General features: G+C 38.3%; 6 protein-coding genes across 6 annotated transcripts; 3 read left to right on the plus strand and 3 right to left on the minus strand.

Annotated features, from left to right (window-relative positions):
• Positions 1-1,753: 1,753 nt before the first annotated feature.
• LOC137707841 (putative fasciclin-like arabinogalactan protein 20) lies at positions 1,754-2,293 on the minus strand. Its single transcript, XM_068446772.1, has one exon. The coding sequence runs from the start codon at positions 2,291-2,293 to the stop codon at positions 1,754-1,756; it is 540 nt and encodes a 179-aa protein (XP_068302873.1).
• A 112-nt stretch (positions 2,294-2,405) lies between these two features.
• On the plus strand, positions 2,406-4,101 carry LOC137707892 (splicing factor 3B subunit 6-like protein). Its single transcript, XM_068446831.1, has 2 exons — positions 2,406-2,440; positions 3,349-4,101. Exons 1-2 carry the CDS (start codon positions 2,406-2,408, stop codon positions 3,836-3,838), a joined length of 525 nt encoding a protein of 174 aa, XP_068302932.1. The 3' UTR covers positions 3,839-4,101.
• A 5,076-nt stretch (positions 4,102-9,177) lies between these two features.
• LOC137716069 (glutamate receptor 2.9-like) lies at positions 9,178-16,900 on the plus strand. The gene is made up of 7 exons (XM_068455467.1): positions 9,178-9,454; positions 12,902-14,247; positions 14,324-14,636; positions 14,776-15,182; positions 15,403-16,432; positions 16,524-16,586; positions 16,762-16,900. Exons 1-5 carry the CDS (start codon positions 9,178-9,180, stop codon positions 15,901-15,903), a joined length of 2,844 nt encoding a protein of 947 aa, XP_068311568.1. The 3' UTR covers positions 15,904-16,432; positions 16,524-16,586; positions 16,762-16,900.
• Positions 16,901-19,683: 2,783 nt separating this feature from the next.
• LOC137708015 (putative fasciclin-like arabinogalactan protein 20) lies at positions 19,684-20,214 on the minus strand. Its single transcript, XM_068446980.1, has one exon. The coding sequence runs from the start codon at positions 20,212-20,214 to the stop codon at positions 19,684-19,686; it is 531 nt and encodes a 176-aa protein (XP_068303081.1).
• Positions 20,215-21,252: 1,038 nt separating this feature from the next.
• On the plus strand, positions 21,253-22,130 carry LOC137745967 (splicing factor 3B subunit 6-like protein). The gene has a single exon (XM_068486003.1). It carries the CDS (start codon positions 21,397-21,399, stop codon positions 21,769-21,771), a length of 375 nt encoding a protein of 124 aa, XP_068342104.1. The 5' UTR covers positions 21,253-21,396; the 3' UTR covers positions 21,772-22,130.
• Positions 22,131-22,294: 164 nt separating this feature from the next.
• LOC137745976 (histidine kinase 5-like) lies at positions 22,295-26,594 on the minus strand. Its single transcript, XM_068486015.1, has 10 exons — positions 25,754-26,594; positions 25,540-25,596; positions 25,168-25,395; positions 24,777-25,077; positions 24,557-24,687; positions 24,062-24,464; positions 23,861-23,964; positions 22,943-23,764; positions 22,666-22,845; positions 22,295-22,568 (listed from the first exon to the last, which is right to left on the minus strand). Exons 1-10 carry the CDS (start codon positions 26,471-26,473, stop codon positions 22,443-22,445), a joined length of 3,072 nt encoding a protein of 1,023 aa, XP_068342116.1. The 5' UTR covers positions 26,474-26,594; the 3' UTR covers positions 22,295-22,442.
• Between the last annotated feature and the right edge of the window lie 747 nt (positions 26,595-27,341).

Below are 27,341 nucleotides of genomic sequence, written 5' to 3' on the forward strand. Positions count from 1 at the left end.
CCACCTGCATCCCCAAAACCTTCCCACCCTTCCCACCCATCCCCCCCAACCTTTATCCCCCTCACCGTTTCTTCCCCCCGCTCCCATCTTCTCTGCGCAACCTCTCCCTCCAAAAACTCTCCCATCTAGAGCCCCTTGACCTATCCGTCTCTCACCTCTGCTTCGCCACTATCCCGCCCCGCCACCCCTCTCTCTCAATCACCTGCCTCACTGTCAACCACAATCTTTTCTACGTCGCATCGGGCCACGAGTAATGCCTCTGGATCTCCTCTGTGTCGAGTCGGTCAAGGCGCATGAGGATGTCGTGAATGCGTTGGCAGTGTCGAATGACGGGACGGTGTACACCGGGTTGATGGATTGTCAGATTTGGATGTGGTCCAAACCATTTGGGGAATAAGGAGAAGACGGGAGCGGGGTGGGATCTGGGTTGGGTGGTTCTAGTTTTGAGTTTGGAGCGGGGTGGGATCTGGGTTGGGTGGTTTTTGGTTTTGAGTTTGGGGAAGACGAGGAGCGAAGGGAAGAAAGGGTGAGGGGGAGGAAGGTTGGGGGGGACGGGTAGGAAGGGTTTGAGGGATGCAGGTAGGTGTCCAAAGAGAGAGAAGAGAGAGGCGAGAGAGAGAGGGTGGTGGAGGAAGGTTGGGGGGACGGGTGGGAAAGGGTCGAGGGAGGGGGGGTCGGGTGGGAAAGGGTTTTAAGGATGGAGAGAAAAGAGATATGCGAGAAAGATGGGGGAGAGAGAGAGAGATTTAATATAAATTTTAAATTTTTTTTTAATTTTTAATTATTAAAAAATATATTTAATTATATTTTAATTCAGTTGGATTAGTGAGTGGTCTCCGTATCTAACCACGTCAGCACTTAACAAAAAAACTGACAAAGGTATGACATTGACACAAATTCGTAAGATGAGGTATGACATTGTCATTTTAAAAAGATGAGGTATGAAAGTGTCGTGACACCAATAGTTGAGGTAGTTTTTTGTACTTTACCCTTACTTCTTCTATGTTAAATTACTCATCTAGAAGTTAATTTTGTTCAAACACTAAGTATTGTTCTTCAATTAGAGATTTCTGAGTTTCTTTTTGCTTATTTTATGTTAAATTACTCATCCAGAAGTTAATTTTGTTCAAAAACTAAGTATTGTTCTTCAATTAATCTTACAAGAAAGTATATGAGAACGTGGCACACTAGGTCATTGTCTGCTACATTTATCCACAACTTACTTCAATTACATTAAAACCAGTTTTAAACAAGAAAAATTGTTCCATCAAGTAGATAGCAATGTTCCTAACTTTTCCAATTCTGAAAACAATTCTATGCATAAAAATTTATTCCTGCTCATCCCTTTCCCAAACTCCTCACTATCTTCAATATTATTTCTCCCCTTAGTAAAATATTAATTACATAAACACTTTCCTGCATGTTAACTATCAATTTACTTAGCAACTCTTCATAAAATCACATTTGAATCAACATTTTTTCAATCTACAGCAAAACTTTACCCTTTGAATTACAACTACATTGTTTGTTACAATTACTCCATTACCAGATCAACACTGAACCATCTCTTATTCATGTATGTTTGTTCCTTGATGTAAATACAATGAATATACATACATGTCTGTAAAACTTTCTACAAATTTTATCCATACACTTTTAAACCCGTAGCAACGCGCAGGCACAATGACTAGTACTAACTATTCTCTCTAATAAATGCAGACAACTGTAGTATAACCTCTCAAACGCCAAGAACCTAATTCTGCAGAAAGAGAAACTGACTAATAATCCCCAATGCACCTTTCAGCCCCGGAAATCCTTGAGAAGTTCCCTCTTTAACGTTCATCACGTCATATTGCGGATACCTTAGGGTTTGGAAAGCCGGATCAAAGAAGTCCTCAATCCCATGAACAATCAGTCGTCCGTCATTGTACACACCCCACTCCGTGACTTTGACTAGGTTGAGAGAAGCGTATCCGCCAGTGCTGGTGGGCAGGGAAGTAAGAACGAGAGAATGACCGGGCAGAAGAGTGTCGACCTTGGAACCATGATCGAAAGACGCCTCTACTGAATCTTTGTCCATCTTGAACGGCACAACATGATACTTAAATAGTGTCAACGGAGGCTGTCCATACTTGGAGTTAAAGAAAGCTTGGTCTTTAGGGCAAAAGAGGGTAAGACTGGTGCTGTGATTTAAGTTTAGGGTTGGAAATATCACAGCCTCAAGAATGGTGCCTAGGGTTAGTGCCATGGCGTGATACCCTTTGTCGGAAAGTACGCTGGATACCTTCCCCATGTTGATTCCTGACTGTTCCGGTTGGCTCGTTTGTTCATGTGGTTGAACAGCTTGACCGGTAACAAAGAGAATTGAAGAGAGAAGAAAACAGATCAGTGCAAACTTGGAATCCATGGAAGAAGAGAAGAAGAAGGCAAAGCTGGGCAGGTATAATTGTGTGAATTACACAATATATAGTGATAGCCAGTACTTCCAAATCCTACATGGATTCCTTTTCCTTTCCGGAAAATATATCACAAAATATTTTACCAAAATGTTTTTGAAGGCCAAACCGACTACTCTTTTTTACAATATTTTGTTCTTTCAATAATAACCTTTTAAAACAGAAAAGCGAGGAAATATTAATAATACTGAAAGACAAAAATATGATTATATTAGTTCTTCCGCAATTCTGACGAATATTTTGCCGACCTCTAAAGGCGAAAAAATTATGTCAAAGGAAACAAAAGTGGATAATTGTCATTTTTAAGAGTAATTTGGAATTTTAACTTATGTTTCAGCATGGACAGTATATGGATCATTCTTTTAAGCGTTCGCTTCTAAAGCATAGAAATTAGACATAAAAAAAAAATACATATTCCATCAAGGGTTCCGCCCAAAAAGAAATTCACCTTAATATTTTATTTATTTATTTGGAAATCACCTTACTCTTAAATTATAGTAACCAAAATAAAAACAGGGACAAAACATGGAGTCGGATTCCGCTCCCCCCAAATTCCTCTCCCTCTTCATTCCTCTTTTATTTGAACGGTCACAATTGAATCATGTCAACATTTTGTGTTGATTTTTTTTATAGAGAAAAAGAAGGACAGAGGAAAGTAAGAGAGAAGATGAGAGGATTTGAGAGATCCTACTCCAAACATAGTGACCAAAAATCATCTTACGTTATTAAAAAAAATACAACAGAAAAATAAGGTCCGCATGTAAATTGGGTTTTCTATTTCAGCCCATTTCATTAATTCAAAGCCCACATATTTTAGCTTGTAAAAAAAAAAAACGCCCACATCTTATAAGTCGGCTTCACCTTCTTCATTTCCCCTATATACAATCCGGAGCCCTAATTTATTCACAAGAGTACCAAATCAAACAGTTCTCTCCGTCTCAAAATCCCCAATTTTCCCTCGCTTTCCCTCACTTTCCCGCCATCCAAGCACCCCCCAAACCGCCACCATGAGCACAATCAGCCTCCGCAAGGTCAACACCCGCCTCCCGCCGGAAGTCAACCGCGTGCTCTATGTCCGCAACCTCCCCTTCAACATCTCGAGCGAGGAGATGTACGACATCTTCGGCAAGTACGGCGCAATACGGCAGATTCGCATCGGGACGAATAAGGACACCAGAGGCACCGCATTCGTCGTTTACGAGGACATCTACGACGCCAAAACGGCGGTGGATCACCTCTCCGGCTTCAACGTCGCGAACCGGTACCTCATCGTGCTCTACTACCAGCAGGCGAAGATGGGCAAGAAGTCCGACACGAAGAAGAAGGAGGACGAGATCGCCAGGATGCAGGAGAAGTACGGCGTCTCCACCAAAGATAAGTGATTTCTCCGGCCGCTTTTCTGGTTAATATTGTGCTGTTTGGATGGTGGGATTATCTGATTATACTATTCCGGATTATCTTTATTCTGGATTGTGTAATATGCTATTTGGGATTCTAGATTTAGAGGTGTTAGTTCCTTTGTTATCCTCAGCTTGGAGTAGAGAAAACAGTTGGTTTTAATCTTGAACAATTTGATCTATTAGAGTTGTTGTATATGTACAATTTTATAACCATATAATGCTGATAATATTTTGAGAGAAGATGAATATGATACATCGATTTCGGAACTTTCATAGCAGAAGCAAACTATCGTTGATGTTTTTATCAATCAGGTAGGTAGTGTCAGAGGCGTACTTAAAATTTTGTAATATTACGCGGTATCTGTTATAATCTTCCGGATTATCTTTAGTCTGGATTATGTAATATGCCATTTGATATTTAGTTTTTGGATACGTTTGTTTGTTATCCTCGGCGTGGAATAGTGAACACAGTTGCTTTTAATTTTGAACAACTGATCTTTTGGAGTTGTTGCATATGTACAAGTTATAATTAGATGCTACTGATGTTTTGAGAAGAAGAATATGGTACATTGATTACTAAATTCATTAAAATAATTAAAATCCCTCAAAATCCTAATTGAATACACCTAAAAATTAATGAATTTATAAATCTATTAAAATCTCAAATTCTCAATTGGATACACCTCTCACAAATTAGGTTTTCTAATGTAAGGCCCACATATTTCGGCTTGTTAAAAAAAGGCCCACATCTTTTAAGTCGGCTTCACCTTCTTCTTTTCCCCTCTTTCGACAGTCCGAAACATAGTACCAAATCAAAATTCCCAATTTTTCCCTCGCTTTCCCACAATCCAAACACCCCCGAAACCGCCACTATGATTTTTATCCTATTCCGGTTTATTTTTATCCTGGATTACGTAATATGCTATTTGGCATTCTAGATTTTAGAGGCGTTTGTTGCTTTGTTATCGTCAGCTTCGAATAGTGAAAACAGTTAGTTTAAATCTTGAACAATTTGATCTATTAGAGTTGTTGTATATGTACAATTTTATAACCGTATAATGCTGTTAATATTTTGAGAGAAGATGAATATGATACATCGATTTCGGAACTTTCATAGCATAAGCAAACTATCATAGATGTTTTTATCAATTTCACATGTTGCCACTTTAGTATCTCTCACCCTGTTGGTGCAATCGTCTAAGTTCAATGGTGGTCTACTGCTTAGCGCCAAGTTTGGCTACCTGATTCCTAGATTCTTATTCATCCATTGCAATCAACTTAAGGAGTAATTTGTTTAAGGTCGCAAAATATTGTCAGTATTAATTAAGATTGAATCAAATCTGTTGGAGTTTTGACAAGGAAGAGAAGAAGAAAAATGAATGTCAAAACTTAGAGGTTGGCTCCAAAGAGGTCTTGACTTGTTTCTATTCATTTTATGATCAGTTTGGTGAGACCTTTCTCACGCCGCATGGGAGGGGACTTGTTCTTCCTTTCTCGTATGGCTTCTGCACATGCACTTATACATTGCTCTCTCTACCTCATTATATAGAGAGGTGTGTTGGTGTTCGCTCTCTTGGTGTACATGTTTTACTCACTTGGCCCAATGTTGGCTATCAAGTAGGTTCTTTTGTTTACGGGATTATGAAACAAATAGGATTTCGGGTTGAAGATCTCAAGATTCCTAAATTCGCAGAAGAGTTGAATCAACTCTTTCAAAATTGTAGTGGAAAATATGGTACTTCCGCAGTTTTTTATGAAACACCCATGAACTTTTTCTTGCAACATAGTATACCTCGATGGACCAAACTTTTTTCTTTTTTGTTTTTTGACAAACGATAACATTAGTGAGTTAAATTATTAATTATTAAAGATGAGGGGGACTGATAGGGATCGAACCGCATCAGGGTACATAAACATCGTTACAAATCAAATTGTAAATTTGTTATTTGGTTGCAAAGAATTCGGGAAAGATTACAAATTAAATAAACCAACATCCTTGTTTTCTCTAGGTACGTAGCTGACACTAAAGATAGCTTTTATCAGAATGGTGGAAATTCATACGTTAGAAAATGCTAGAGTAGTCTATTGTCAATCAGGATGCTCTCATTTAAAGACTTTTCCAAAGATATTCTGATTTTTGTAAAATCGACAGGATGCTCTCATTTAAAGACTTTTCCAAAGGTATTCCGATTTTTGTAAAATTGATAGTAATAGGATAGAAAATAAAGGCAATTTACTATTATGGGTAGGCTTTATAGGTGCGGATAAAAGCTATAGGACTCGCACATCTATTCTTGATCAGATTGTTCTTCATTATTAATTTGTCTACTTGACCTATACGTGTTGAATCTTACTAATTGATTTCCATCATGCTGTGTATATAAATGAAATTCTGTAGGGTTTCTTATATTAGTATCTCCTAAAATATTTGATACGTCTCATTCTATTTCTTCTAGTTTAACATATCGGCCTTCTTAGTAAGATTCAACACGTATCAATCGATTTCAAGTAGTCTTGACCCTCCTTCCCAGCAATTTCTCGTAAACTAGGGTTTTTCAACAAGTATCCAAAATTTCCTTTGAATAATCTTGAGTCTATTTTCTAATTGGAAGTCAGATATATTCTTTAATATATTTTTTGGAATCTCAATTCAGATGAAGTGATCGTTTCTTACGATTTTTCTGAATGCTTGACCTAGTCATATCCACAGACTTTAGGAAAATTACTCACTTCATTCCCTACTTGTTCTCAGGTTAATTTGCTTCTTTTTTCTTTATTTTTAACTTGTCTACCTTTTGCTTATACCTTTTTTTTTTCTTTGAACAAAAGATATCATGTACATAAAGGGAGAGATGGTGGATTTAGCCTCACAATTGACTAATAATGTGATTGCAAAAAAGTCAAGAAAGATAACAAATTAAATAAATCATCATCATTGTTTCTCTGGGTAGCTGTCATTAAAATGGCTTTTTATTGTAGTATTAGAAAGCAATAATGTTTATACACTCCTGTGCAGATTTAATTTCACATATAATTTTTTCTACTGTTTTTTTCTTTCTTTCTTTAATTTCAAGTGTTTCATATCCTTTGTTTCTCAAGTAATGTTATTGTAAAGAATATTGCTTGTAAAAGGAGGAAGAGCCTTCATGTACTCGTACATATTATGAAACTTTAGTGATTCACTAGCGACGCATCAATCGATTTCAAGTTGATCTATCAAATATATGCTGACAAAATAAAAGGAAAAACAAAATGGTTTTTAAAATAATTGTAAAGATTCAATTTGTGGTCTTGACCCTCCTACCCATCAATTTCTCGCAAAACTAGGCTTTGTCTTGAGCTGCAAATTTTCCTTTAAAGAATCTGGACTCTATTAACTAATTGGAAGTCAGATATATTCTTTAATATATTTTCTAGAATCTCAATTCAGATGAAGTCATCGTTTCTTATTATTTTTCTGAATGGTTGACCTAGTCATATCTGCAGACTGGGAAAATTACTCACTTCATTCCCTACATGTTCTTAGATTAATTTGCTTCTTCTTTCTCTATTTTTAATTTATCTACCTTAAGTTTTGCTTATACATATTAAATATACTACATTACTACTTTTTAAGACAAGAAATTGCTATGCTGCAATCAAGCAAGGGGAAAATTCGGAACTCAAGTAATGTTATTGTAAAGAATATTGCTTGTAAAAGGAGGAAGAGCCTTCATGTACTCGTACATATTATGAAACTTTAGTGATTCACTAGCGACGCATCAATCGATTTCAAGTTGATCTATCAAATATATGCTGACAAAATAAAAGGAAAAACAAAATGATTTTTAAAATAATTGTAAAGATTCAATTTGTGGTCTTGACCCTCCTACCCATCAATTTCTCGCAAAACTAGGCTTTGTCTTGAGCTGCAAATTTTCCTTTAAAGAATCTGGACTCTATTAACTAATTGGAAGTCAGATATATTCTTTAATATATTTTCTAGAATCTCAATTCAGATGAAGTCATCGTTTCTTACTATTTTTCTGAATGGTTGACCTAGTCATATCTGCAGACTGGGAAAATTACTCACTTCATTCCCTACATGTTCTTAGATTAATTTGCTTCTTCTTTCTCTATTTTTAATTTATCTACCTTAAGTTTTGCTTATACATATTAAATATACTACATTACTACTTTTTAAGACAAGAAATTGCTATGCTGCAATCAAGCAAGGGGAAAATTCGGAACCCAAGTTACAGTGATTGCAAGGCTAACGTCCTATCCACCAGAGTTTTGCAATTTACATGGAAATTGATAGAAATTTTTTGTTTTGTTTTTGCTTGAAATATATTTAAGCATAGGGAACCAAGTGAATCTTCGACCTTAATAAAATTCGTATTAACATTTGACAACATAATATAAGATCACATTAACTGGCATTTATTCATACATTAAGCATCAAGATATATTATATATATATATATATAGATATTAAATATATATATATATATATTTAAGAGAGTATCTTATGCATGGAAGTGATAGAATATCTATATATATTGAAGAGAGTATCTTATGCGTCAAAGTGATAGAATATCAATAAAGTGGAACAATAAATTCTTCAGCAATTTCCACTTTCATCGTTTTCAAAGACTAAAGTTTTTCAAGAGACATTCATGGTTTTAAAATGACGATAGTCAGCAAGACCATGGCCACAATAATGCAGAATTCTATATCATCGTTTTGAAGAATGAATTGTTTCAACATTCATGGTTTTAAAATGACGATAGACTTGGACAATATAATAATATGAGACAAATAGTGCCTTTGAACGTTTCAACTTTTAAAGAAGCCATTTGTATTAAAACTCCTAAATATGAATGCATCTTTGATTTGTCAAAGTTAGACTTGGACAATATAATATGAGACAAATAGTGCCTTTGAATGTTTCAACTTTTAGAGACGTCTGCTTCCCAGTGATTTGGAAAATCCAATTAAAACCTTCACCAAGAAGAAAAGGGTGCACAAAAAAATTTTTGTCAAATCATTTTGGCCCATTATTTATTAAAGTATGGGTATTTTTGTCATTTGATCCTTAATTTTTCAAGGAATGACCAAAATGATTGATGATGGACAAACTTAGGGACCACTTCTATTGATTTCAAATCTTAAGGACCAAAGTAATGAGTTATGCAAATCTTAGAAACTATTTTGGCTAAAAAACCTTTATGTAATGAACAATTAATTGATCCAGTTTAGAGCTTTCAATCCACCGTTTTAAGTCTATATAAATAAAGACTGCTTTTTACTTGAAGTCATAAATTGCAAAGCTTGAAAACATGGCTAAGAAAGCTAGCTGCAGCAGCTCCCATTTTGCTTTGTTCTTCTTGTTCTTATTTTCTAAGACTACTTTCCTAGTCATGGCACAAAACAATACGACTATCCCAGTTCATGTGGGTCTGGTTCTTGACTTTGATGCCTTGCATGGGAAGATGGGTCTGAGCTGCATTGAAGTCGCCCTATCCGATTTCTATGCCTCTAATCCCAACTATAAAACTAGGCTTGTTCTGGAGAAAAGGAGCTCCTCTTCAGATGGTGTTGTCACCGCTTCTGCGGGTAATTTCTCTCTTCTCCTTGTTCATGTTTTGTTTTTTATCGCTCCAATTAATCCCGTCTGTTGACAGCCTTGCATAATATTTTAAATGATGTTGGTGCTTATCTAGTTCATTGGTCATCGACCTTGAGTTAGACGCTCACATTCTAGCATGAACCCGTTTATTATACTCAATTAGTTTTGAAAGTATGAATCTCACGTCAGGGAATAATAGCCTTGCATAATAGTTTAAGAAATCTTGGGCATCTCATGTTCATTATCAATGAGTTTTGAGTTGGACGGTCACATTCTAACAATAGCCCGTGAAATTTTGAACACTCAACTAGTTTTCAAAGCATGAATCCACGTCGAGGGAGATTAATTTAAGGGATTTTTGAACTTTAATCCTTGAAGAAGATTAAAATTCAATAAAAACCTGGTGTTAGATTGGATATTGATTTTAGTCCTCTAATGAATACTTAATTTAAATTTATATTATATTTTTGTTTTAATATTTAATAGATATCTTATTTAATGTCATTACATTAAAATTAAAATTATTTATTATTATACACATTTTAATTCACTATATTTATTTTACTTCCTCTAATTAGTGTACTTAAACGTCTGTAAAATAATATATTTTGCTAAATTAGTGTACCGAAATGTCCGTACCTAAATACATTGTAGTGAACTAGTAACACATAAGAAAATATGCAAAACACAAGTGTACCGAAAAATTATGTACCTAAATATATGATACTAAACTAATGTACTGAAACGTCAATGCCTAAATATATTATAATAAACTAGTGTACCAAAATGTCTGTATCTAAATATATTATAATAACCTAGTGCACCGAAATGTTCGTACCCAAATATATTGTAATGAATTAGTGGCACATAAGAAAATATACAAAAACATGTGTACCGAAAAATCTTTACAAAATTATTTTCTTATATAAGATACTTACCATAATGAGAATTAAAATTTACTGAAAGTGTGACTTTACTCCCTTCAAACTCTTCTTTTTTTTTTTTTTTTTTTTTTTTTTTTACATAAAACCCACAATAATATATTTTTTTCTAACAAAAACCCGATGACTAGGCTCCACCTAAACAAATTACCTAATCGAGATTGTGCATCGTATTTAATATTATTTGGATTTCCCAAATTACCCTCAATTAAGTCTTATGTTGATATCAAAATTAAAATGAAAAGCTTTTTTATTTTCTTGTAACTTGTGTAATGGCTTTGAAATTTTAAATGACATAGGAATAAAAATTCCAAACGTTTTGAATTCAACAATAAATTTTCAGATTAATGTACCCTATTGATTTAATAAAAAACCATGCCTTTGTTTTCTTTAAAACAAAAAGGGTAAAAAAATGATGTGTCTAGTATGTTTTGTTTTGTTTTTTGAATATCAATGTACCCATTTTTTTGTTTTGAAAAAGATTGCGCTGTCGCATCCCAGTTTCGGCTTCGTCGTAGCATGATATTGTCTGCTTTGGGCTTACCATTCCCTCACTGTTTTTGTTTTTTTTTTGGGAACTCACGAGCAACTTCCCAGTGGGTCACCCATCTTGGGATTGCTCTTGTCCAATGTCACTTAACTTCAGAGTTTCGATGGAATCTAAAGTCAGTGAGCTCCTAAAACGCCTCATGTTATAGGGAGGGAAGTATGTACATATAAGACACATTACCCCTTCTCCGTTGGTCGATGTGGGATCTCACAAATGTACCAACTTAGTACTAGTAGTTTTGGTCACTTTGAAAAATAATGCACCTGTTATCAAATTTTTGAATCTGGAAAATATAGGTAAATTAATTTATGTAGGTAAATTAGTATAAGATTTCATACATACTAATAGTTTTGGTCACAAATGTACCTACTTAGTACTAATAGGTAAATTAGCATAATATTTCATACATGTTTATCATGCTTCCCAAGCCTCTATTAGTTGGCATATTATTGATATTTCTCATATAAATATATTTATTAGGCATACTATTGATGTTTCTCATATAAATATATGGGTTTTTTTTATTAACATCGCACATGTTGTTGATTACACCCCACTTAAAAATGTAATACTAAACAACTTGTAACTCTAATATGAAATGACTATTCGAGCCCTCAAAGCTACTCTTAGTCTCCATTGTAGAACAAAACCCTAAAAACACAAACAAGTTGATGAAAATATATCTTTTGATGGACAGAACAAAAAATCGAGTTTTGCTCCTCGTTCATTTGTTGGTTTTCACATTTAAGAAATTATTTAAATAATGGAATAAAAATTTGACTTTTTGCAAAGCCCTGCTCTAGTTGGAATCCAAGAAATAGGAACAAAACTGGAGAATGTTGTAAAATTTTAAGATGTAATAAATGTAATATTCTCATGGCAATTTGATGATGAAGAAATTCAATGTTTTTTGGCTGGTTGGAACTGACATGACCTTATAAGAACAGTTTCTACCATTTGTCCATCAAGCTTCTTAGAATCTAACGTGATTGTTCAAGAAAATTTGACGGATGTTTATAAATCAAACAGCAAGCTGGAGATTTTATACAATTTAATTCATCTTTCTTGTCTTTAAAATGTGGATTATTCTATTGTGTGAAAGAGATGAAGAGTTTGATGTGTGGTTAATTAGTTGATGATTGTGGGGTGTGTGAGATGTGAGGTGTGGGGTGTACGAGATGTGAGGTGGGAGGTGTGAGGGTAGTATTGGAAAATATGTGGGATGTATTAAGAAAAAGTTTAATTTAAAAAGTAAATGTGGAATGTATTAAGTATGTGGGGTGTAGTCAACAAAATGTGGAGTGTTAATAAAACAAGCCAAATATATTTTATTATTTACATTAGTGAATCTACAAAATATGGGTAAATTAGTATAATATTTCATACATGTTTATCATGCATTCCGAGCCTTTATTAGTAGGCATATTATCGATATTTCTCAGATAAATATACTTATTATTTAATCTACAAAATATAGGTAAATTTGTTGGTATAATATATTAATAGTATAGGGGCTTGTTGCTCATCATAATTAGGGTGAGTTATGATAACCTTTATTGACTCAATTAGGGAGTTGTGGCATAAGTTGTATATATATATTGTAATAATAGGTCACTAATTTGCCTACATGTCAGTTTATTTGAAACTTGGGTTTTATTTGGACATTTAAATTTATGTGGGTTTTTGTTTATGAAATGCAACTTGTCCGGGCTTATATCTAAACTCTAAAGAACCCTAAAATTTACAATAATTTCATAAAATTTAATTTATGAACACCATAAAATTATAAATAAATTTTTTTTTAATATGCTGGCATTAAATAGAGTCCAAAGACTAAAATTAATTTTTAATCTTGTACAAGACATTTTTTAAAAACCTCATCTCATTTAAGAATTAAAATCTAGTTTTCTATTAATTTAACATGTTCTTGTATGAATGAACAGCTTTAGACCTAATAAAGAATGTTCAAGTGCAAGCAATCATTGGGCCTGCATCGTCAATGCAGGCCGCATTACTAATCATCCTTGGAGAGAAAGCCCAAGTTCCCATAATCTCCTACTCAGCAACAATCCCATCTCTTACTTCAATCAGAAGTCCATATTTCATCAGGGCTGCACAAAATGATTCATCCCAAGTGAAAGCCATTAGTGCTATCATCCACGCCTTCGGCTGGGGAGAAGTAGTGCCCATCTATGTTGACGACGAGTTTGGGGAAGGAGTCATACCTTACCTCTCTGATGCCTTGCAAGAAGTTGATGCTCGAATTGCATACCGGAGTGTCATTCCTCCGGCGGCCACTGATGACCAAATTGCTGCTGAGCTTGAAAAGTTGATGGCAATGCAAACAAGGGTCTTCGTTGTGCACATGTTACCATCTCTTGGTTTGCGAATTTTCGAAAAGGCGAAAGAGATTGGCATGATGGAGGCAGGGTATGCTTGGATAATGACTGATGGGATGACCAACATGTTCAGTTCCATAAATTCATCTGGCATAGAAAATATGCAAGGGGTTTTGGGGATAAAAACTTATTACCCAAATTCAAAAGCTCTCGAGTATTTTCGAGCTAGATGGAAGAGGGAATTCCAACAAGACAATCCAACTGTCCAGGATGCTAAACTGGATGTGTTCGGATTGTGGGCGCATGATGCTGCTTGGGCACTGGCCATGGCTGTAGAGAAAGTTGGGGCTAAAAACTTTAGCTTCGAAAAGACGAATACTTCTGGAAAATCTAGTACTACTGATCTAGAAAGATTTGGGGTCTCACAAAATGGTCCTCAACTTGTCCAAGAACTATCAGGTACAAATTTTGAAGGCCTTTCGGGAGATTTCAATCTTTCCAACGGGCAATTACAATCATCAACTTTTGAGATTGTTAATGTGATTGGAAGTGGGGAAAAACTGATTGGATTTTGGACACCCAAAAATGGCCTTGCAAGAAACTTAAATTTGACAAGCACAAGCAAATATTCTATTTCCAATGCTAGTCTTAGATCTATTATATGGCCGGGAGACACCACCTCCGCTCCTAAGGGTTGGGAGATTCCTACACTTGGCAAGAAGCTGCAAATTCTAGTCCCGGTCAAGAAAGGGTTTTTGGAATTTGTAAATGTCACACATGACCCTACAACCAACAAAACCAAGGTCAATGGCGGATATTGCATAGACGTCTTCGATGCTGTAATTAAAGCACTACCCTACGCTGTCCCTTACGATCTTATTCCCTATGCAATGCCTAATGGTTCGAGCGCTGGCAGTTACAATGACTTGGTCGATCAGGTGTATCTCAAGGTAGGAGTCTTTTTTCCCTAATCTGACAAACTTATCTAATTTGCAACTGACGCGGTAACATTTTTTTTCTTGATAGAAATATGACGCCGCAGTAGGGGATATCACTATTAGAGCAAACAGATCCTTATATGTGGACTTCACGTTGCCGTACACAGAATCTGGTGTGTCCATGATTGTGCCTATCAAAGACAACAAAAGCAAGAATGCTTGGGTGTTCTTGAAGCCTTTGACATGGGACCTTTGGGTAACGAGCGGTTGTTTTTTCATATTCATTGGTTTCGTTGTTTGGGTTCTTGAACATCGGATCAACGACGCCTTTCGGGGGCCTCCACATTACCAAATCGGGACTAGTTTTTGGTTCTCGTTCTCAACCATGGTTTTTTCACCCAGTAAGTTTGTTCGTGTTAATTTACTCTCCACAGAAACTATGCATATTTCATGCTTTCCATTGTAAATTATGCCTCAAACTTATGACATCCATGACTCATTATTCTCCATTTCTTTGATCTTTTGAAAATTTCGTTATAGGGGAGCGAGTAGTGAGCAACTTGGCTCGATTTGTGGTGATAATATGGTGCTTTCTGGTCCTCATTCTGACCCAAAGTTATACTGCAAGTTTGGCATCGCTGTTAACAGTTCAACATCTCCAACCAACTGTTACGGATGTTAATTGGCTCCTCAAGAATGGGGACAAAGTTGCCTACCAATCAGATACTTTTGTTCTTGGAATTCTGAAACAACTAGGATTTCCAGATGAAAAAATTAAGACTTTTCGTTCCCCAGAAGAGTTGAATGAACTTTTTCAAAACGGGAGTAAAAAGGATGGTATCTCGGCAGCATTCGATGAGTACCCCTACATGAAGCTATTTATTGCAAAGTATTGCTCGAAATACACCATGGTTGAGCCGACATTTAAAGTCGATGGTTTTGGCTTTGTAAGTTTACCTGCTTTCTCTCCTTCGTCTCTATCATATTCGAATACATGTTTTCTCATGTCATGTGGGGTTATTCGGTGTTCTTTCTGTTGAGAGTGTGAATTTTGCATCGGAGAATTTAGTGGTTACTTAATATAGTTTAAATTATCATTGGCGTATATTTAACTCCTAAAATGTCTTCCAAATACAATCTTTTGACGCTTTCATTTGTGACTTGTAGGCCTTCCCAAAAGGTTCATCTCTTGCTCGTGACGTTTCGAGGGCAATCCTAAAGGTGAACGAGGAAGACAGAATGAAAAGGGTTGAGAAGAAATGGTTCAACAAAGAATTAAGTTGTCAAGACCCTAACAGCCCGATCCCTTTCCACAGTCTTGGCCTTGAGAGCTTTGGGGGCCTCTTTCTCATAGCCGGTCTTGCTTCAATATTAGCTGTCCTCATATATGCTGCCATGTTCTTGTACGAACACAAGGAAATCCTCTTGCGACTCGATCCAGAAGCTTCATTGTGGAGAAAATTTTGTGTCATGTTCAGAATTTACGACAAAAAGGACTTAAAGTCATTTACTTTTAAGAAGAGTGAACTGGAACTGAACACCATCTCCCCCCAAAGTCCATCAGTCTACTCAAACGACAGTGAATCACGCATGGTTTTCGACGAGCAGATGAGAACACCTTCTACTGAGCATGGTGGTTTCAGTCCCAGTGATGGTTTGCCCAAATGAAGAGAGATGGAATCAGTCAATGAGATTACTGAGAGGCCAACACCTCATGAGATTGCCCAAGAAAGCAATTGACAGTTTTTTTGTTTCGCATAGTCGGTGCTAATTATAGATGTAGCACCTTATCGTTAGATTTAATTGTAGATGGGTAAAAAATATTGTAAATTGGTTTAGAAATAAAATGATTATATATAACACATGAATATATACCACGGATTTTACGGAAAACAAATTATTTCTATACTAAAACCCAAACCAGCGTTCACTGTTCACGGACAGTGAGCGGACTTAAATGGAGCCTAGGCTTTTTTCCTCTCTCACGCCTTCGTTGTTCTTGCTGTCCACCCTTCGCATCTTTCTCTCGCCGATTATCCACAGCCATTTTCTTTCTAGAAAACTAACGTTCCCTGGTGAGTTATTTGCGTTTGTTGCCGTATCTGATTTCAATTTTGTTTTGTTGTTTGGGTGGGTTTGTGATGCGGTTTGATTTTTGGTTTCAGGAAAAGTTATGGATACGATCTAAGATTTTTTTGTGAGTTTTCTACTTTTCTGATTGTATGTTGTTTGATTCTTTTTCGTGCTTTGGGTCTGCCTTTCTGATATGCTTTCATATTTGATTTCAGCAAAATTTGTTGTTCAAATTTTGGCCTTTCTGTCTGCAACCTTGCAAGCTGTTTGCGATCAAGGTATATAAGCTTTTTTTTTTTTTTTTTTTTTTTTCGTGTTGGATCTTTCTCCGGTGATGGTTTGTTTGATTGGTCAAAAAATGAAAGAAATAAATTACGAAATTTAAACTGAATTATGCTTCATTTAATTAAAGCTTTGGTTTTGTCGGGTTGTCATTGTTTGCCCTGTTTTCAGAGTACTCCCCTCCTTTTCGGTCTGCGATTGCAGAGTTGTGACCAGCTTTCCGGCGACTTTTCAGTCCAATCTGGGCATGGCCTGCCTTCAAATCACCGTCTAACAAATTCCATTGAACTCAGGTAGATTCTATAACAGCTGTATGTGATTTTTTTATTTCGGATTTGTATTGATTTGAACAAAAGATAAATTTGTTGTACCAGTAAAAAAGGAAGGCCTCGTGCTCTCCCCTTCGAAGGCCTTCCTCACCTCGGCCGGCGAAATGAAGGATGAGGGTGTTATAGTTGAAGAAGTTCTTGTGAAGCTTCTGAACTTCTTCCTTTGAGGGCTCCCGATCACCCCGGCTTAGCGTTTCGACGACCCTTTCGTCGAATAGCGTCTTCAGGTTGAGAGGTGAAGGGTATCCGGAGAGAGTGGCATCAATAGGAAGACCGGTTGGCAAGGTCCCAAGAAGGGCTGAGATGTCAAGGATCGTGGGGCCGAGAGGGCCAAAGGGCAGGACCATGGTGTTGGTGGCCGAACACCATAGACTCAGGGCCGCCATGAGCAGCTCTTTATCCATGGCAATCTCCATGGTCGACAGAATGATGGCGTCGTAGATGCCAAGAGCTTTCCACTCCTTGCCAAAGAAGGTGCTCATTCGGTCAACCCAGGCGGCCCAGGCCGTGGTGGTCGAGGGCCAGGCTCCCTGAGGCCGCGCCAAAATCCACTTTGACCAATCAAACCCCTGCAGCAGGGGTGTTAAACACTGCTCCTTGAGCAGGTTGGTGACAGACGACGGCACTGCGTCTCTGAAGAGGGGACCCAGAATCTGGTGGGTGGTAGCCATGTCATTTTCGAATCGCAGCGTCTTGACGGCGCTCCGATCGATGAAATCTTTACATTTGTTAATTTCATCAGAGAGTTTCGAGATAAAGAAGGCCATTGGTAAAGATGACAGGAGATAATTTGGGAGGAGAGGATATTGCAGAAGGAAGAACTGGAGAAAATATCGCAGATGGAATGACTAGAAGGTTTGGTTTGAATGAGCAAGGATGATAAATTTAAGATTTAGGGATTTCTGAAAGCGTAAGATGCGAATGACAGAAGTGGGAGTATTTATAGGCTTTCCAGAATGAAGATCAAACGTCTGGAATCCGAAAAGCACTGGAATTCAAAATGCAAGGGTTCAAATTGGGGGGAAATTTAACTGGGAAAGTTTGCAATCATTTCAGATATTTTGGGAACCTGCGAAAATGGGATCGAGGAGTCGAAAATCCAGGACGCACGATTGTGTGCGGCGTCAGTTTTAATGCATTAATGAGGATAAGGCGTTTCAGTTAATGCACGGTTTCGAGGCTCATGATTGAAAGTTTTTAAGAGCGGCGAAGAATCGACACGTGGCCACGCGTTGGGGGCAACGAGGAAAGTGCAATCATGTCTCATAAATGTGCAGGAATATTGGTCATTAAAGAAGTAAAGTCCAAAAAAGCAATAAACGTTTTCGCTTCTTCAAGGCCGAGGCCCGACCAAGAGTTAACAGTCGGCGACCTCAGAAGCGACGGGGCAATGTTTGGGCCCGAAATATTATTGTTGGGCCGAGCAGCAGGATGTGCTGGGCCCAAGGTGATGACAAATACTATGGGCCGAATAATGAAACCTGGGCCAGCTGGCAGGGTCGGCCAGATCCTATCCTAAGTAGTCCAGATGAATAGGAAAGGTCGAGGAAATCCTGGTACGACCAGGATTCTCGACCAGCAAGGAATAAAGCCCCAAAAGGGAGGAAAATTCAGAATCCCAGTAGGAGTTGGATTGTCCGAGTTAGAGGTGAAATGGGACAAGGACTCCCAATCCGAATCAGAACGCGAATTGATCTCAAGGAATGGGGTGCTATAAATACAAGAAATCACGTAATAGAAAAGCCATTCAACTCAGCATACAATTGCCCAGCGCAAAACCTCTCAAACACTTTGAGATTTTTCCTTTTCTTTTCCTGCCGACACACCTTCAGTTTGGATAAACAGCACTGTGGAAGCACCCGGCGAGCATCTTCAGTTTGGATAAACAGCACTACTGCCGCAGAATCAGCCGACCGAGAAACACCTTCAGTTTGGATAAACAGCACTGCGTCGAGGCCGACCGATTATCTATCTAAGTCTCGGCCGAGAAGGGTTTTCGAACCTTTGTTGGTAGAGGTCATCTCACTAGCCTTTCCGGCCTAGTTGGGTGTTACGAATTGCATTGCTCGGCGCATTGGACGCCGAGTGATTTTATGATTGGATACTCGCAAGTAAGTTTCAGGGTTCGGCATTCCAACGGTCGAACTACGTTTACCATCAAGACATATATCACATTTGAGTACCTGTGCCCATATAGTTTGGTCTCGATTCGGCGCGCTTATACTCTTACGAATATAATCACAGTGACCGAATCAGGCTCCGACGATTCGTGAACTCCGTAGAATTAGTAGCCTTGTCTTCAGGCTATAGAACCCAGAGACCGAGAGCGTTCCTTCCTCGGTCGCAGTCGCAAGATATAGAAGTCAACAGCGCGCCCAACGCGACATCATCAAATTTTACTCCTCGGCCAAGCTCGGCCGACGAGTTGGCACGTCCCGCATTCAACCGAAGGACGTAGTTAGCTTATTAGTTACTCGGCCTGCGCGCCACGTAGGTTTTGTAATTTTTAGAGTCAACAGAATTACAACTACATTGTTTGTTACAATTACTCCATTACCAGATCAACACTGAACCATCTCTTATTCATGTATGTTTGTTCCTTGATGTAAATACAATGAGTATACATACATTTCTGTAAAACTTTCTACAAATTTTATCCATACACTTTTAAACCTGCAGCAACGCGCAGACACAATGACTAGTACTAACTATTCTCTCTAATAAATGCAGACAACTGTAGTATAACCTCTCAAACGCCAAGAACCTAATTCTGCAGAAAGAGAAACCGACTAATAATCCCTAATGCACCCGGAAATCCTTGAGAAGTATCCTCTTTCACGTTCATCACGTCATATTGCGGATACCTTAGGGTTTGGAAAGTCGGATCAAAGAAGTCCTCAATCCCATGAACAATCAGTCGTCCGTCATTGTACACACCCCACTCCGTGACTTTGACTAGGTTGAGATAAGCGTATCCGCCAGTGCCGGTGGGCAGGGAAGTAAGAACGAGAGGATGACCGGGCAGAAGAGTGTCGATCTTGGAACCATGATCGAAAGACGCCTCTACTGAATCTTTGTCCATCTTGAACGGCACAACATGATACTTAAATAGTGTCAACGGAGGCTGTCCATACTTGGAGTTAAAGAAAGCTTGGTCTTTAGGGCAAAAGAGGGTAAGACTGGTGCTGTGATTTAAGTTTAGGGTTGGAAGTATCACAGCCTCAAGAATGGTGCCTAGGGTTAGTGCCATGGCGTGATACCCTTTGTCGGAAAGTACGCTGGATACCTTCCCCATGTTGATTCCTGACTGTTCCGGTTGGCTCGTTTGTTCATGTGGTTGAACAGCTTGACCGGTAACAAAGAGAATTGAAGAGAGAATTGAAGAGAGAAGAAAACAGATCAGTGCAAACTTGGAATCCATGGAAGAAGAGAAGAAGAAGGCAAAGCTAGGTAGGTATAATTGTGTGAATTACACAATATATAGTGATAGCCAGTACTTCCAAATCCTACATGGATTCCTTTTCCTTTCCGGAAAATATATCACAAAATATTTTACCAAAATGTTTTTGAAGGCCAAACCGACTACTCTTTTTTACAATATTTTGTTCTTTCAATAATAACCTTTTAAAACAGAAAAGCGAGGAAATACTAATAATACTGAAAGACAAAAATATGATTATATTAGTTCTTCCGTAATTCTGACGAATATTTTGCCGACCTCTAAAGGCGAAAAAATTATGTCAAAGGAAACAAAAGTGGATAATTGTCATTTTTAAGAGTAATTTGGAATTTTTAACTTATGTTTCAGCATGGACAGTATATGGATCATTCTTTTAAGCGTTCGCTTCTAAAGCATAGAAGTTAGACATAAAAAAAAATACATATTCCATCAAGGGTTCCGCCCAAAAAGAAATTCACCTTAATATTTTTTTTATTTATTTGGAAATCACCTTACTCTTAAATTATAGTAACCAAAATAAAAACAGGGACAAAACATGGAGTCGGATTCCGCTCCCCCCAAATTTCTCTCCCTCTTCACTCATTTTCTATTTAAACGGTCACAATTGAATCATGTTAACACTTTGTATTGACTTTTTTTTATAGAAAGAGAAGGACAGAGGAAAGTAAGAGAGAGGATGAGAGAATTTGAGAGATCCTACTCAAAACATAGTGCCAAAAATCATCTTACGTTATTAAAAAAAAATACAACAGAAAAATAAGGTCCGCATGTAAATTGGGTTTTCTATTTCAGCCCATTTCATTAATTCAAAGCCCACATATTTTAGCTTCTAAAAAAAAAAAAGCCCACATCTTATAAGTCGGCTTCACCTTCTTTATTTCCCCTCTTTATACAATACGAAGCCCTAATTTAGTCACAGAGTACCAAATCAAACAGTTCTCTCCGTCTCAAAATCCCCAATTTTTCCCTCGCTTTCCCTCACTTTCCCGCCATCCAAGCACCCCCCAAACCGCCACCATGAGCACAATCAGCCTCCGCAAGGTCAACACCCGCCTCCCGCCGGAAGTCAACCGCGTGCTCTATGTCCGCAACCTCCCCTTCAACATCTCGAGCGAGGAGATGTACGACATCGTCGGCAAGTACGGCGCAATACGGCAGATTCGCATCGGGACGAATAAGGACACCAGAGGCACCGCATTCGTCGTTTACGAGGACATCTACGACGCCAAAACGGCGGTGGATCACCTCTCCGGCTTCAACGTTGCGAACCGGTACCTCATCGTGCTCTACTACCAGCAGGCGAAGATGGGCAAGAAGTCCGACACGAAGAAGAAGGAGGACGAGATGGCCAGGATGCAGGAGAAGTACGGCGTCTCCACCAAAGATAAGTGATTTCTCCGGCCGCTCTTCTGGTTAATATTGTGCTGTTTGGATGGTGGGATTATCTGATTATACTATTCCGGATTATCTTTATTCTGGATTGTGTAATATGCTATTTGGGATTCTAGATTTAGAGGTGTTAGTTCCTTTGTTATCCTCAGCTTCGAGTAGAGAAAACAGTTGGTTTTAATCTTGAACAATTTGATCTATTAGAGGAGTTGTATATGTACAATTTTATAACCATATAATGCTGATAATATTTTGAGAGAAGATGAATATGATACATCGATTTCGGAACTTTCATAGCAGAAGCAAACTATCATTGATGTTTTTATCAATCAGGTAGGTAGTGTTCGAGGCGTACTTAAAATTTTGTGATATTACGCGATATCTGTTATAATCTTCCGGATTATCTTTAGTCTGGATTATGTAATATGCCATTTGATATTTAGTTTTTGGATACGTTTGTTTGTTATCCTCGGCTTGGAATAGTGAACACAGTTGCTTTTAATTTTGAACAACTGATCTTTTGGAGTTGTTGCATATGTACAAGTTATAATTAGATGCTACTGATGTTTTGAGAAGAAGAATATGGTACATTGATTACAAAATTTTCCTAGCACAAGCAAACCTCATTTTCTTTGTACACTAACTAACATAGGATTTTACAATAGATGTTTATATTAATCATCTAGGTATTGTTGGAGACGGTCCTTCAATTTTTGGAATGTTACGGGCTTTGGCACGAATGAGTCCATTCCACTTTTGAAGCATTCTTCTGCACTCTCTGAAAATGCATTTGCTGTCATCTGCATCATAACATGATGATGCATTAGTATATAGTGTTGTTAGTAGCTTAAGCGAAAAACTTAGATTAGTTAAATAGGACTGTAAATATAGGCGCACCGCTATGATGGGGATTCGCTTTCCAGAAGGTGTGCAACCATGACCGTTCTGTAATGTTTCTGATGAAGGCAGAGGAAGCTCAATTCCAGCTTTCTCAGCGGCATCCCAGTTGCCAGTTTCTTCGAAAGAACGTATAATTCTTGTAGTTTGAAGGCCATCCATAACTGGCATGTGAACATCCTGCAAAATTTACGACAACCATGAATACCAAGATTTGCGTGATTCTTTTGTCTCTATAAACGAACACAGCCTTTGGAGTTTTGTAGAAATTATGTACCATCAAGATGAGATTGTATCTACAGCGTTGAACTGCATGCACAGCTTCCATGCCATTGTTCGCAACATCAATGCTATGGCCTAACCGTTTCATCATGTTCTGTGCCACCATAACGTTAATCTTGTTATCTTCAACAAGAAGAATCCTAGGTTTCGATGTTGGTTTTGGTAAATTTGAACTGCTGCTGGTACTCTCTGAGTCTGCGTCGGGTTTCTCGTGCCTCTTGCATGTTCCTTGGGGTTCTCTTGTGGGTGCTGCTACAGCTGTTTCTCTTCTTTCCTCTGAAGGATGACTTGAATTTGTACTTCTAGAGTCTTGGAATCGATTATCCATGTCATCTCGACCCTGTTTGTTTGTACTAGCTGGATTTTCACTATTAGGATCTCGGATGTGGCTGGCTGAGGAGCGCTTTGGTTCTGATAATGTCTCGGCAAAATCACCTTCTGGGCAAGAGTTTTCAACCAAAGCGATCTCCTCCGATCCGATGCCACCGTTTGGAAACGAGTATGAGTTTCGTGCAAACCCATCGAGTTTATGTGAACCGGTAAACCCCATTTTGTGGGGTAATAAGTTTTGGGTCCTGGCAGCTCCATTAGAAGAGAACAGAGAACCTAAAGTTCGCGGCTGGAACTGGAAATAGCTGTCGGCTACTTCATCAGTTGCACCGTCTTGACTCGCTATATCCGATGCTTCATCAGAATCATCGGGGTCGTCGGAATGTTTTTCGGATGATGTCGAAACCTTGTACGGTAGGACAAACGTAAATGTCGACCCACATTTTTCTTTGCTAGATACTGTGAGCTGACCCCCCATTAGCTCAACCTACACCAAAACACATACAAACTTCTAAGAAAGCAGTAAAAAAAACTGGGTAAAAAAAAAAAAAGGATAATAGGTAATGGTAAATAAGTGTTTTACCAGTTGTTTGCATATTGCTAGTCCTAATCCTGTCCCTCCATATTTTCGAGCATGATCAGCACTGACTTGCATGTATCTTTTGAACAGAGAAGGTAAAGCATTTTCTGATGCATGAAAATTCAAAAGAACATAGTTAGAAATTTCAGATTTGGGGGCTTCCTTTTTCCGTGCATTGAAGAGATTACCACTTAAAAAGCATACCCGGTATTCCGATTCCGGTGTCGTAGACATCACATCGTAACCAAACCGTTTTCGTTTCGGGCAAACGAGGTTCATCCTCTTGATCTGCTGCATCCATCGAAACTTCACGCTTAGCCGGGGTTCTAGGTTCGTCGTTAAGTGAGTGATTTTGGTGTGGTCGGTCTCCATCGAAACCTTGTTGGTCACAAGAAGTTTGAGATGTTGGTTTCTCTGCTTCCGGTCCATTCTCTGAAACCGTCGATTGAACTGTATTCGGGTTTTGAGGGCATCCTTCGTCCTCTTCAAAAGACGGGTCCGATACCACGTAAAGTTTTATCCCAACTTTGCCTTCATGAGTAAACTTGATTGCATTACTGATCAAATTGGTTAGGATTTGACGAATTCTTAAAACGTCACCGATGACCTGAAATCGAAACATAAAAACCAAAGACACAATAATTTATAGATGTCCTTAGCAATGCAGAGGATGCAGGCGCTGCAATCTACAGCCCTTACCTCCACAGGAACATCCTCAGATACATGCCCTTCCAGGGTCAAAATTTTCTGCAACGATGCTGCCGCAGTCTGTAGTACGTGCCTTACTACCTCTCGTGGCCGGAATTTTGTAGTTTCCAACTTCATTACTCCTGCACCAGGTGAGTTAAGGAATATCAGATAACGCGAGATTGATTGTTTCGGTAGTGGTAGACAACAGGGAAAGGATGAGTTTTCAGACCTGACTCGACCTTGGAAAGGTCAAGGATGTCGTTTATCAGTTGAAGGACCAAATCTCCCGAAGATAACATGACGTCCAAAAGCTGGTGTTGCTCGCGATCAAGTTTTGTGGTGGTGAGAATCTCAGCCATGCTAACAACCCCGGAAAGAGGTGATCTTATCTCATGAGACATTGTTGCCAGCATCTGTTTCGCTCGCATTGTCTCCTCTGTGATGTGAATTGTTTTGTTCAGTTCTGTTTCCTTGGCTTTCTGGACTGCGATCTCTTCTCGAAGCTTTGCCATCTTCTCTCTTTTCCTCACCTGAATCGTTCACGAAGATGTACAAAGACCCCGATTTATAAGTTATCAGAAGAAAAAGCCTTGCATTGAAGCTAGAAACAAAGCAAATACCTGATCGGTGACATCCATCCCCATGTAATTTATACCAATTGTTTCTCCTGCCTTGCTGAAGACAGGTTCTACATATATCAAAAACGTTTTCGTCCCGAACAAGGGCGTTTCAAATGTCATCTCCCTTTTTGCAGGTATGCCTTTCTCAAGAACCTCTTTCTTGAAATCCTGAGCTTCTTTGACGCCGGCTCCAGAAAAAATTTCAACATCTGTTCTTCCTATAATGTCCTACAGAAAAACAACGAAAGCGATGAATTTGAGGTGGTTTAGTATCCCGCTTTTCACTTAGGCAATTCTGCGAAACAAGAAACGAAAAACGAGATTACAAGGAAGAAGAGGTGAGGATTAAGAACTGCTGTGGCACTTAATTACCTCCTCTTGCAAACTTGGGAAGTGATTATAGATGAACCGATACCGCAATTCTTTATCCTAAAACAGAAAGCAAAAGAAATGGAAATCAGAGATGAGTGAGGCAGTTTCGAACATACAGATTAGCTGTAGTTTTGCTCGCCTAATCCTTCGTTACTCTCGCTTTTGTTGTTAAGAAAAACCAAAACATAGGATTCACATGGTATTATCGATGTACCTGGTGGCCGATAACAACAGGTGCATTCTGAAGAACAAAATGCAAGAAATTATCAGCTCTTTTCAAAATCTGAGACAGCTCTTCGACCGGCGATGACTGACTTTCGAGACTCTGAATGCTTTCCTGCAATTTTTCCACAAGAATCTGCTCTCTCTCGGCGCTCGCCTCCAACACTTTCTCCAATTGCATTGCCCTCTGCTTCCAGTACGCAACAGTATCATACTCGGGTTCTACCTCGACCTTCTTTGTCTGCACAACAACGTCATGTTTCTTCGGGGCAATTTCCGGCCATATCTCATAAACTTCATCCAAAATCGAAATGGGGCGCTTGTCACCTCCATAACTCTCTGACTCGAAGAGATGGTCTTCCAATATCTCCAACTTCTTGAGCTCAACTTCCTGCCTCTGCTTGCTTAAGCTGTCGAGTTCTTCTCTGAGAAGGCGCACGGCGTTTGCCTGCTTATACTCCCAGTGTTTTACGAGGAATGCAAGTTGCGAAGAGCCCTTATCGGTGTAGTCTGTCAGCTCGACAAGACGCTGAAAATCAACGATTGTTGGTTCCTCTAAGAATGTCACCTCCTCCAACATGTCCTCATCTCGCCCCGGGTTGTCCATGTTGAATTGCTTTCCGCCATCAGCTCCGATGTCGTCAGGCCACATGGAACGGAGGACTTCCATGTCCATGTCGTCGATGTTGTCGGCGTCCATATCCCAAACCATCAAATTCGCTTCAAAAATTTACCACTTTCTCACTCTTTGCATTTCAGTAAATCGCAATTTTTAACTTTCTGCAACATACAAAAAATGACAGCTTTCCCAGGAACCTGAAGAAGAATCCCGATTCTGGTAAAAACTCAGAAGCCGAAAAAAAAATGAAAGTAAATCATATTCAAGAAAAGAACGCAGAAACTAAAAGTCTCAAAATTAATTGTTAAAAAAAAAAAAAAAAATCATTGCATTACAAAACTCTTGGATTAATCCTAATTAATTAAACTAAGAACAAAAGTATCAAAATCAACAGACTCTTTCATCAATTCTTTCAATTCTAAGTTAAAACTTAAATCACTTGTCATTTTACAATAGAAGGCAAGGAAAGAACCGGATTTTCGGCGCACAATGAAGCCGAGGTCCATGACATCAACAAAAACAAGTCAAACATGATTAGAAAATCAAATGAATCAATGGGGTTGATCAAGCTGCATAATTCGAAAAACTGAACAGAACCAAGCGAGAAATTAAGGCCAAAACAGCGAAATAATGACCGCCATTGTCAAAGAACTAACCTTTTCGCAGCGAAACGGAGGAAGAAGAAGATGAACAGAGTTCGAGAATGGAAAAATAGCTTTTACTGTAGATCGGGGGAGGAATATCATCAACTGTTTAGTCAATATAACTTTACTGGGATTGAATCAACGAGAGAGAGAGAGAGAGAGAGAGAGGAGAGCATGTGAGGGAAAAGAAAACCAAAAGAAAAATATTTGAGAGATATGAGAAAAAACCAAGAAGCCATGTCCATTTGGAGGTAAAAAATAGTAGAGAATCATATTGGTTCCTATTAAGATGGTCAATTTTTTAATTTAAAAGTTAA

This window comes from Pyrus communis, chromosome 1, assembly GCF_963583255.1.
Source record: "Pyrus communis chromosome 1, drPyrComm1.1, whole genome shotgun sequence".
Taxonomy (NCBI): Eukaryota; Viridiplantae; Streptophyta; class Magnoliopsida; order Rosales; family Rosaceae; genus Pyrus; species Pyrus communis.

Coding starts and splice junctions, on each gene's coding strand:
- LOC137707841 (XM_068446772.1), bottom strand. CDS start 2,293: ATGGGGAAGGTATCCAGCGTACTTTCCGACAAAGGGTATCACGCCATG.
- LOC137707892 (XM_068446831.1), top strand. CDS start 2,406: ATGGAAGAAGAGAAGAAGAAGGCAAAGCTGGGCAG. Junction 2,441..3,348: donor AAGAAGGCAAAGCTGGGCAG/GTATAATTGTGT, acceptor TACAATCCGGAG/CCCTAATTTATTCACAAGAG.
- LOC137716069 (XM_068455467.1), top strand. CDS start 9,178: ATGGCTAAGAAAGCTAGCTGCAGCAGCTCCCATTTTGCTTTGTTCTTC. Junction 9,455..12,901: donor TGTTGTCACCGCTTCTGCGG/GTAATTTCTCTC, acceptor ATGAATGAACAG/CTTTAGACCTAATAAAGAAT. Junction 14,637..14,775: donor AACCATGGTTTTTTCACCCA/GTAAGTTTGTTC, acceptor ATTTCGTTATAG/GGGAGCGAGTAGTGAGCAAC.
- LOC137708015 (XM_068446980.1), bottom strand. CDS start 20,214: ATGGGGAAGGTATCCAGCGTACTTTCCGACAAAGGGTATCACGCCATG.
- LOC137745967 (XM_068486003.1), top strand. CDS start 21,397: ATGAGCACAATCAGCCTCCGCAAGGTCAACACCCGCCTCCCGCCGGAA.
- LOC137745976 (XM_068486015.1), bottom strand. CDS start 26,473: ATGGTTTGGGATATGGACGCCGACAACATCGACGACATGGACATGGAA. Junction 25,597..25,753: donor CTGTTGTTATCGGCCACCAG/GTACATCGATAA, acceptor TTTCTGTTTTAG/GATAAAGAATTGCGGTATCG. Junction 23,965..24,061: donor CACCGGAATCGGAATACCGG/GTATGCTTTTTA, acceptor TTCATGCATCAG/AAAATGCTTTACCTTCTCTG.